The sequence below is a fragment of the Stegodyphus dumicola genome, chromosome 8 (assembly GCF_044657685.1).
Source record: "Stegodyphus dumicola isolate Sdum_Otavi_A_Nest chromosome 8, ASM4465768v1".
NCBI classification, from domain to species: Eukaryota; Metazoa; Arthropoda; class Arachnida; order Araneae; family Eresidae; genus Stegodyphus; species Stegodyphus dumicola.
In genome coordinates, this window is record NC_140775.1 from 9,638,926 (window position 1) to 9,650,895 (window position 11,970).

Below are 11,970 nucleotides of genomic sequence, written 5' to 3' on the forward strand. Positions count from 1 at the left end.
AAAAATTCCCAGCAGGAGTTAAGAGGATTAAAATGATCATTAAACTTGCAGTAGACGAGGAGCATTGAGTATGCTAAAGGTATGTAAAATAAAAAAATTGATCTATAATGCATGTAAATGCATGGCTCCACCATGACATCTCCTCATTAAAATATTGTACATAAATTTAATCTTGCTCTATATTTTTGATATTATTAATAAAATAAAGTTAAGAAGATACTGGCTTAAAATAAAGTGGCTTGATGGTGAGACCATTATAGCAGACAAATCTTCCAGTCGGAGAGGTCATAATGTGGATGTAAAACTGACAGATAAATTTCGCCACGTGGTGCCTCTGTCTTAAATGTTTGTGCCAAAGGCATGCACTGTTATTATCGCAGAACTAATTTGCAACACTAGATCTTTCTCCTCCAACCTAATATGGAGGGCGATAATCTGAGTGTCCACGTGGATTCAAACACCACTTGTAAGCCATAACGACCAGTCTGCTTAAACCTACTCCTCCCACATAATACAGAGGGCTTAGGTTATCCACAGTTGCATTAAGTTGCAGGAGTGGAGAGCAAAACTTGATTCACTGATTATAGTATTATGAACTGCATCTATGAATTATAATTATATGTATATAATGTTACCTGAAATAACAGAGATTTGTTAAAGTCAATGGATAATCCATTTATCCATGCTCAGTTTAGATTAATTAATACTTACATATTACTCCACTGATCTTGAAACTATCGACAAGCAGTATGACTTAATGCTAGTTATGAATAAGCATGAACATATGAGCTTTTATTTGATGTAACCCCAACTGATCCTCGATAGGCTACGTTTTGTTTTTACAAACATGGATATAAATTTACTGCTATTACTAAAATTTTTTCTTGCATTTTGAAAACAAAAAAAATATTAAAATTCAGGACCTGGCTTCTACAGAATAGCAGACATTGGATTATTTTGAAAGTTACGGGATTCTACCATCAAAAATGAGTATTAATGGACATGATACGGTACTTTATTTGAAAATGGATAAACAATGGGGATTTAACATTTGTGATAGCCCCATAGTTCTTTTACAGCTGGTTGAGAGAATTAACATCTGGGTTAGAGTAGATTTAAGGGTGCCCCTTGGATTATCGCTACATTGTTTCATTTATTGCCAAGTTGTTGTTTCATTCATTGCCAAGTTGTTGTTTCATTTATGGTAACCTGAGTAGTTGAATGCTATGGAAACCCTATTACGATATACAGGTAGCCCACCTACAACACAGTTTCACTATAACATGATTCATAAATTGCGAGAACCCTCCCATAACACAGTTTTCGTATAGCACGGTTTCGCTCTAACACGGTAAGAAAACTGCCCAAGCAATCCAAAGAAATTCAACGAATTCCGCACGAAGTTTTTCCATATTGTGCAAAGCACCCATATAGTCATTTAATACATAAGAATCCTTGTTTCGTAAGTTCTGCCAGATGTCTTCCAAGATCTGGTCGCCGTAAGAACAAATGTCCTCAGATGACCCGTATGAACAAATGTTCCAGATAACAATGAAAAAACCTCACTATCGCAGAAGGTGAGCAACATAAGGTCACAATAAGTGCTCTAAAATACACAACCTGCAAGTTCGGCTTCCAAAATTAAAATTTTCGTCTCCATGGATTAAAAACAGAAGTGTCTCACGCTGCTGGTTGGCAGTCTCCCAGTGTGTTAAAGAATAACTTTTTCATCTTTAGAACATTAAGTTTCAGTCCCGAAACATGTCCAATAAATATTTAAAAAAAAAAAACGTTTAAAAGGATATTAATTTCTTTTGAAGAACAGATACAAATCTTTGACCGTCTTCTAAAAGGAGAAAAGATATCTCACATTGTTTAATTTAATCTCACATGTTTTAATTGGAATGAAGAAACAGTTCAGACAATTAAAAAAAAAATGAAAAAGAAATAACAAGTGCAATTGCTGAAGAATCTTCAACATCCGCAAAATGTGCAGTTCGCCCCTGGGGCCACCAATAATTGACAAGATGGAAAAGGCACTCAGCATTTGGATTGATGATAGCTGTCAAAAAAGAATTTTGTCGGTTGGTAATATCATTAAACAAAAAACAATCAAAATTTTCAAGCACCTCAAAGAACATGAGAACCCTCCGTCAACCCAGATTTTCTGGTAAGGAAAGGTTGGTTCAAAAATTTCAAAAAGCATTTTGCAATTCATAGCATAAGAATTCAAAGAGAATCTGCATCGGCTGATTATGAAGCTGCTAGGAAGTTACCTGAAAAATTTCAGAATATTACAGAACAAGGATATACAGCAGTTCAAGTTTTCAATGCCGACAAAACTGGGTTTTGGTGGAACAAAAATGCCCAATAGAACCTTTATATTGAAAAAAGAAAAAAATTGCATCCTGATTTAAAGGTGTCTAAAAATTGTCTAACGCTATTTTTGTATTTTTCTGCAGCATGACTTTGAACTTTATGACAAAAACCTTGTTGATTTATAGATCTTTAAATCCTCGTGCACTTAAAAGCGTAAATAAAAACACCTTACCAGTGTATTGGAAAGCAAAATCAAGAGCTTGGGTAGATGGGAATATATTTAAAGGTTTTAAAATTATTCTGTGCCAAACGCTGAACGTTATTTGAGGCAGAAAAATTTGAACTTTAAGGCTCTATTACTATTAGATAATGCTCCATGTCACCCACAGGATTTCAATCATCTCAATGTTAAAATACTGTTCCGACCACATAACACTACTTTGTTACTCCAACCATTGGATCAAGATATTATTTATACCTTTAAAACATATTACATAAGAAGAGCATTGCAGAAGATTTTAGACGTAACTGATTCAAAACTGATTAATATAATGGATGCGTGGAAGACATTTCAATCAAGAACTGAATCGACTTCATCTCTTTGTCGCTGAAAGAACTGAAAGCATCAACGTTATATGCATGTTCGAAGAAGATATGGCCCTCTTCAGTTCAACTAGAAAACATGCGTGAATTGTCAGAAAATGAAAGTGGTGGCATATTAGAACTTGCTAAATCAATTGGAGGTGAAAACTTTGTGAACATGGCTATTGAGGACATTCAAGATTTAACAGTAGAAGAAGAAATTGACAAAGATTTCGATAGAAATGGCATCCAAACCAATCTCTTTCCAACGAAAAAGCGTTCTCTGTTGATTATACGGAGCAGTGACAATGAAAAAATTTATTAAACTAAAGTTGCATTAATATGTAATATTTTTTGTTTTGTGTATATTTTTAATAAAAATTTAAATGTTTAAATACAATTTTAAAAAGTTTGTTTTAATAAATTTTCGGAACATAACCCCCCATTTTATACTACCTCTGGGTCTCGTACAACACGGTTTCACACAGCACGGCATTTTCTCATAACCTATCTACCCTGTTATACGAGGGTTACTTGTAATTGGTTGCATGATTGCAGTGAATTTGAATGATGGGAAAAGATTTTGAAATGCTTGTTTGTGTCGGATTTTGGATAAGAAGTATATTGTTATTTTGTGGTTTACATGGTGAAATAGCTGAATATGGTTGTAGGGTTTATATTTATTTTAACTAACATTTATTTTAAATTTAAACTTTCTTTCCTGTCAAGCCTTACTTTCCCCTGGAATTGCCAATGCCAGAGTATGTAAATTTTAGTAGAACGCGCAAAGTATTCAAAATAGTCAGCGGAAGTATTCTGAGTTAAATAGAAGGGAAACGAGTTCGAAAGTGTGCTTTCTTGCTTCACGAGCGTGGAGGTGGCTAGGTAGAAATTGAAGAACCGCGCGTTTCGGCCTGTGTGCTTGCCTCGGCAGATAGTTAAATCTTTCAACGTAATATTCAGAAGTTTGTTGAATTATCAGCGGTATCTTAGAACGCGGTTAGGTTAGTTACGTTTAGAGAGCCTCGTAGGTAGTCACTTGTTATTATTCATTTTTAGTTTCTTATTTTTATTTTACCGCCGAGTCGGCGTAGTTTGTGAGCGTCAAGAGCACGCATCTGTAATTTTTAAAGTTGAATAAAAAGGGATTTAAACCCTTCTCAAGACTTTCCAGTTCTTTCCAGTTCTCAGCAGTCACCACTATTGTTGCGTGCAGGTTGGGGCCGCGCAACATTACATGGTAAGATTAATTTGAAGTTTCTGTACAATTTGGTACAAAAAGGGAAAAAGCATTAATTGACTGGTGTGTAAATGAAGGTTTAATTAGTAGTCATTATAAGTGTCCTGTTTGTAGAAAGGAAATGCATATGGTCGAACATTGGAGGATACTGCCACTACGGAGGATATTTTTTACTCTTATTTTTGTGAATTCATGTGGTGATGCCAGTACACAGATTCTAGTTTGGACAATTTTAGTTAGTTTTTGGATGCTGTTAAGGAATTTTGTTTGACTGAAGAGATGGAAGTTTGTAAATAAGGTAAGTGGACATTTACTAAGATAAATTTCCTTTTTTATATTATATCATTGTTTGACTTAAAAAATGTAATTTATTGAAATTATATATGTTTTTTTCGCTGCTCCTTTGACTTTTTAAGTGAATATAGATTGATGTGTACACGGGCAAAGTTAAAAAAATGCGCAATGCCTAGTTTGCACAATTCCCTGATTTTTTTTAAAGTGAAAATAGGTCGATATGTACATGGCTACCGAGTCTGTGTAATTCTTTAAGTTTTTATTTTGGATTTGTGTAGCAACGATTTTTGCCACAAAAATCACTGCTACACAAAGCCAAAATATCAAGTCAAAGAAATGCACAAACTCAGTGTCCACGTACCGCCAAAAATCGCCAATTGTCACCAAGGGGCACACGTAAATATATTTTTACCAAGATATGTTAAACAGAGAAATGAACAACTGGATATGGCCAACAAAACAGTAATAGATGGGAACAATAACCTGGGGAAAGTCTCCATTCTCACAGCATTCTAAAACAGCTTCTGGTAGAGTCCTAACAAAATAGTACAAACTGATATAAGCCTTTTTATGCAGCAAAAAATTGAAACAGATTGTTTAGTGATCCTTTGGTGGGATCTCTACTAACTTTCATGCTCAATGTTAGCCAACATTTATGACTGCTGGGTAATATATGCGTATCCATTAATCCTTTATGTTGCCCATTTTTTTAATTATGTTCAATTTTTAGACAACAGTGCATTTTAAATATTGCTAAACTCATGCTGCTTTCAAAAAGAGAATAGTATAAGGAAAATTATATGCAGATCTAACATATTCAGAAAATTTCTCAGTTTTAAAATGTTACATGCATTAGATCTAAAATATCATGAATATATCCAAGTTTTAAAAAGTTACAATATATTTTACCCTTTCGCATCCAGTCCTTTTATATAATTAGATAATTCATCAATAAACAGTTGTAGATTTTCTTTTAATTCATTATCTTCTTTAACATGTGAAGCATACTGGATAGCTTCCTCTAAAAACATTTTACACTTTTTCTGAAATTAAAATTACCACATATGATTAAAATCAAAAATTTTTTTAATGTGTACAAAACAGCCATGAATAATATTTAGTATTATTACAACAAAATAATTTTAAATCAGCCAAAAGTTTTTAAATAAGTAATTCTTATACAGGGTGACTCTAAATTGTTTTTAAAAATTAAGAGTGGTGATAGTACTCATTCAGATGAGCAGTAATTACCACAGAACATACGGTCGCATTCCACTCTGAGAGGCAGAAAAGAGGAATATTAGAATTCCAACCTGAACTTACAACAATGTTGGGAGAGCAAATGAACGAGACCAAAAGTTGCACAATTAGTTTAGTAAAAACCTCATAGAGTGCACAAAACTGATAAAACCAAAAACTTGGCGTTCGAGAGTTAATTCAAGATCAGATTAAGATGGCTAACACTGAGATGCACATCTTTGGTTGGCAAGGTCTCAACCTTGCAAACAATTGCAACAAGTTAATTATCTAATCAAGGGCTGAATATTATAAACTAATTCTAACTTCTGCTGTATGCTGAGATTAGCATAAAAAGTTCATGCTGTGTTCGGGCTGTCAGAACTTCGTGTCCCATAGAAGGGTGCTTCAAGTAAAATGAGTGCTGCACAGTAAATTTAGGAGAACAGGATAAAAGATGGCGAAGGGGGGGGGGAAACTGCTACATTGATACTTGATATTAAGGTAGCAATTTTTCCCCTAATAATTTAGATAATTAACTTGCTGTAATCATTTGCAAGGGTGACACCTTGCTAACCAAAGATGTGCATTTGAGTGTTTGCCATCAAAGTCTGAGCTCGAATTAACACTCGAACTCCAAGTTTTTGGTTTTATCTGTTTTGAGTCCTCAGAGAGTTTTTCACTAAACTGATTATGCAACTTTTGGTCTCGTTCATTCGCTCACTCGACATTGTTGCAAGTTCAGGTTGGAATTCTAATATTTCTCTTTTCTGCCTCTCAGAGTGGAATGCGACCCTATTTTCTATGGTAATTTTTGCTCATCTGGATGAGTACTATCAGACCCTTTTAATTTGTAAAAACAATTTAGAATCACCCTGTATATATACATATATCTGCTTTCAGGAAACTCATTTAAAAGAAAAAAGGTATTATCTTATTACCATAGCCCTAGTCAGCTCTCTGCAAAACCCCTTAGACCTGCAGAGAAGGATCACTAGTTGGAAAAATGGATATCTGAAGGAACATGAAAAACAGTTCATAGTTTTTTATTTGTTTTGCTCTACCTTCACTTTTCACGAATTTCTAGGAAGCACATAAAAATAAAATAAAATCCTCTTGAAAAGATCATATCAACTGCATTTCCAGCTGTATAACTAGCGAGGATATCTGTGCCCTGGTGCAGCATCTACGGGATGCCAAATTCATGTTACAAAATTTTAGAATGAAATATTTTCCATTCTTGGCAAACAAGAGGCAGCATGAAATCTTCAGTTGTATCCAGATGCTGAAAACCCTAGATAAGCTCTGCCCATTTCATAAATAAACTGGCATGAGCTGTACACATATATTTATGCTCCTGGCCATGTTATCTATAGTCAAATAGCATCTGAAAAGTATGGATTCAAGATATGTATATATAAGATATTTTAATTTTGCAGCAATGGCAAACCTCTAATACAAATTTTCATTTTGTATTAGATAGAATGGAACTGCATTCATTGGGACTATATCTGCACAGACAATAGTGAAACTCTCACATACCACCCACCTGTATCTGTACCTGCCCTCTTGCCTATCTCTAATGGTTATGGCACATATTTAAACCTATTACTTATCTCATAAATTTTCGTGATTTTCTTCAAGTACTGTTTTAACGATAATAAAGTGGAACCTCAAAATATGAGCACCTCTATATATGAGAAATTAGAGATACGAGGAAAGTATGAGCGAAACCTTCGTCTCTAAATACGAGCACCGACTCAAGCAACGAGCAAAGAGCCATGTTGTTGGTATGCGTGGAGCTATTTCCCGATTCGGCTTCACTCGGGGAATAATCTCGTCAGATCACTCAGTGTTCTTTGTTCTTTGTGTTTTTGTGCTTGTAAGTTAATTATTTTTTACATTTAACGCGAAAATAATTACTTCACAATACCTCCCAAGAAGATTGTTGTCTCAGATAGTGCTGCAAAGAAAAAGAAGGAAGCCATGGTCATTAAAATAGAGAAAGAAATTATAGATAAACATAAATGTGGTTAAGAGTGAAGGAACTGGGGAAGACTTACGGCTGTTCAATATCCAACAATCTGCACTATTCTGAAGAAGAAGAAAGAAATTAAAAAACTTGATGTGGCCAAAGGAGTTACTGTTATTTCCAAGAACTGCCCAAAACACCTAGAAGATGTTGAGAAGCTTGGTGTGGATTAACAAGAGGCAGTTAAAAGGAGATTCAGTGTTGACAGTTATCATTTATCGGAAGCTTCTATAAAGGTAAACTACCGTTATATTACTTACCAGTGTTATTTATTAGAAAAATTAATTTTTATGTTAACATCTTTGGGGGTGCAGAAGAGATTAATTGGATTTCCATTAATTTCAATGGGGAAGTTTGTTTCTAGATACAAGTAATTCTTTATACAAGCTCAATGTTGAAACGAACTAAGCTCGTATCTTGAAGTTCCACTGTATATTAAAAAATGTAGCACTTTGATTAAATTAAGTTATATTGGCTCCAGTATACAATTGGGTGCCCCTTCGATTTTGTTCAATTTTGGTGATGAAACTCCCTTTCGGTACTACTTTTATATACTTTATATAACGCCAAACGTGGCGATATGTGTTCTACGCTAGTTTTTGGCACTATCGTATGTTCTGTGTGTTTGTATGCAACTCTTTTCACGTTGAAACTTGATTTTTCTGTAGTGGTTTTATCTGCTGGTTGGTTTGGTGGGCATTTTGAAATAGCTTCATAACTGTCAGCAAAGTTTAAGATTTAGATCATGGTTTTCGTGTAGTAAGTTAACTTTGCAGGAAGTTTTTATTGTTACTTTTGAAATTTTTAATTGCAAAAAGATGTGTGATATACAAAAATCATGGCATTCTTGTTCACAGATGTTGTGTGACTGCCAAAATTTTATTCACGAATTTATGCTCCGTGTCTCAAAAGATAGAGAAAAGGATAAAGTGGTTGAAATTTTGCTGATGTTTGAAATTGATATTTCTGCTGTTTGAAGAAGAATTCACAATGATAAGTACATTTTATTTTATTGTTATTTTGCAGAATGTTACGTTCACTTTTTTTTTTTTTTTAAGTTTATTTTGTTGATTTGTGCCTAATGCTGAGGCTGTGCGCAATGCCTAGATTGTGCAATTTGGTGATATTTTTTTTATTAAACAGAATGCTGTGTACATGGTATTGTTTGAAATTTATTGTTGTTATGTTAGTTTATTTTAGCGAGGTGTGCGTAATTTCTAGATTCCTTCGCTGCTTGGATTGCACAATTCTCTGATTTTTTTTTTAACCTTTTCGCGATGGCGCAACTTTGTTTAAGATGCTCGTGCGGAATGGAAGGCAGTCACCATATAGGATGGAGGTTTTGCGTCGCTAAGCCTAATTTTATAAAAAAAACAGAAAAAAAAAAGTTTTGCTTCTAGCATTATAATTTTTTGTATCATTTTAGATTATTACTTGAGCTCTTATATATGTTCAAATTAGCACTTAATAACGTTTTTTTTTTCTTTATTTTACATGAAAATATACTTAAAAAATTGCTTACCTTGTAAAATAATTTTTGGAAGCGCTATCCAAATTATTCGAAAGTTTAATTGATAAAATTCGTTAGTAAAGTTTAAAATTAATAAAACAACACAATAAAGACTATTTACGGTAAGAAGTAACAAAATGAAGACTGTGGTAAATCTCGAAGCACAGAGCAGAATCATTTTCTAACTCTTAGAAAAAATATCGCTTTCTAACACTCTTTAGAAAATGAATCATCACTCTCATCTGCATGAGTAAATGGTTCATTGACCATACGAGAGTATTCTTCCTCTGATAAATAGCACCTTCCCGCCATAAAAGACTGGAGGTGAGGCTTTCCGAAATAAAAAGAGACGAAACGGAAATATATCTGAAGGCAATGCAAAACGTAAGAATACTCCACATACTAAACCTAAAAGACCATACATAGTAAAGGAAAAAAAAAATAGAATAAAAAAAGGAATTGGATATAAATCAGACATGCAAATGTTTTCATTAGCACGCAGCAATTTAAAGAGCTCACCTATGTTTACGCTTTCTACCCCCCACCCTCGCAAGAGCTGATGAGTAAAATACCAAAGTCAAGCAGAATATATCAAACTCAAGGTCAGGAACCTAAAACTGTGTGTTTATTCAAAAGTAATGGACATAGGATGCCATCTAGTGGCCTTCAAAAAATGTTCCAGCTTAAAATGAGTATACACATCACCCGTCCTCTGAATGCAATCTCTAGCGATGAGTGGATGGGACCCCCGGCTGTAATAGACGTTCTTAAGGAATGCGTATATGGGACACCCGTCCTAACAGGTTTAAGTTAAAACAGATCGCTGTGTACATAGATTCTTGTCAAATATTTTTGGTTAGAAATTTTATGTTTTCGCTATCTAAATTTTTTGTTTTTGTTTCGGATTTTTGGCATAAACTGAATGTTTCAAAATATAGACAAAAAATTTAGGTTATAATATGGTGCTGTCTAGTTTCTCGCAAAAAATGTTTGGCAAGAAATTTGTCACCAACCAAGGGCATATATATGAGTAATTCCCCCATTTCTGATTACCATGATAGTTTTAATTTGTTTTCAGCTTCCTGACTTTTTTTAAAGTGAAAACAGATCGGTGTACAAAGATACATAGACAAAGTCAAAGCAAGTGCAATGACGAGTTTGTGCAATTCTCTGATGTTTTTTGAAGTGAAAATAAATCGATGTGTACATGGACACAGAGTTCATGCAATTCTTTGACTTCTTATTTTGGTTTTGTGCAGTGGCCATCTTGAAATTGTACATTCTACGCACCAATCTTGGTGTCAAAAAAGAATCACCAAAAAAAAACAAGGGGCAGTCAATTGTAAACTTTTACTGTTATATCTTTTGCATAATAATTCCACCTAGCTGCTTTGATTAGCATAGAGGTCAAATAAGGTTGAAAAATGGTCTGGATCAGACAAAAACATATAGAAATCTTCTCAAGAGTTAAACAGCAAAAGAAAAATAGAAGACCTCATTGATCTTCAAGGAATCAATACTAACATCACTCTGATTACCCAATAAGAGGTGAAAACAAATCCACCATACTTATGCACAAGGTATATCTATGCAGTTCAAGTCCTGCCAATCTGCTCTTTCCACACAGAGAGCAGTTATCTTTCCAGACAGCAATTATCTTCAGATAATTCATAATCCATGTCATTCCTTCAAAATATCTTTCCTGATGACCAAAAATGCAAAACAAAACTGCACGTTACTTATTTTAAAAGTTTTCAATTTATAAATAAAGCATATGTAAACTGGTATTAGTATATATGGTCATTCAAACACAAGAGTTATGCACTAGTATGGCATTAAAGATTATAATGAAGATATCAGATTATATTTCTCTAAACAATAATTTCAAAAATAAATATTAATTTATAAATTAAATGATAAGCTGAAAAAAATTTAGCCAATTAATATGTGGTCTAAATACAAATTTCACAATATAAAAAGGTTAAATATTTACAAGTGAATGGATATTAGCAATCAAAAAAGAATAATTACATTTTTACAGGTGTTACAGGTGAACATATTCTAAAAAAACACATTCTAATGTCTAAACATATTCTAAAACCTATATTAAGCATTGCAACATTATTAAAGCAAATTCCTGAAGATCTATAAATGATACACATTAAAACAGAAATAACCATAAATGAAAAATTGTTCATAAATCATACCTTTCTTTTTGCAAACGAGTCTAAGCTATATTCCTGCAAACATCCATCATGTAAATGTACACCAATGAGAGTAGCAAATTCTGGACTATCTTTCAAACGCCAGGCCCAAAAATCTTTAAATATGCTACTTGCTTCACCATTGGTAACCATTGTTTCGTTCACGGGTGTCAGAATTCTAAGATCTTGGGAGAGAATTAATACTCATTGATCATAACGCACTGAATTAAAGTGTCTAATATTAAAAATCAATGCCTCTTTAAAAAAATCAAGACTGATTTTACAATTAAATCAAAGGAAAGTTATAAATGTAACTATTTCTGATTCTTTTTTTGCAGTTTATTATGAGGAAATTTGTATTTTTCTTTTAAATCTTCAAATTTCACAACTTTCGTTTTGGCTTAGTATTGCCACACCATTTTTTTTTCTTAATATAATAAATGGCCATAGTTCTTAAATACAAAGATGAAGTCTAAATGAAGGGGAAAACTTGATATAAATTTATTGCTACATTTGCCATACAGAAAAAGAATGTTTTTGAGTTTTAATTTCT

General features: G+C 33.4%; 1 protein-coding gene across 3 annotated transcripts in view; it reads right to left on the reverse strand.

Annotated features, from left to right (window-relative positions):
- The window catches only part of LOC146995643 (uncharacterized), a 69,435-nt gene extending 57,588 nt beyond the window's left edge, over nucleotides 1–11,847 (reverse strand). For 2 of the 3 annotated variants that reach the window (XM_085821564.1, XM_085821563.1), the window contains exons 1-2: nucleotides 11,421–11,844; nucleotides 5,345–5,478 (exon numbers count right to left, since the gene is read on the reverse strand). In XM_085821564.1, coding sequence (XP_085677690.1) covers nucleotides 5,345–5,478; nucleotides 11,421–11,570 — 284 coding nt within the window. In that variant the 5' untranslated portion in view covers nucleotides 11,571–11,844. Of the gene's footprint in view, nucleotides 1–5,344; nucleotides 5,479–11,420 lie in introns of all 3 variants that reach the window. The other variant, XM_085821565.1, reaches the window with a different exon arrangement.
- Nucleotides 11,848–11,970: the final 123 nt, after the last annotated feature.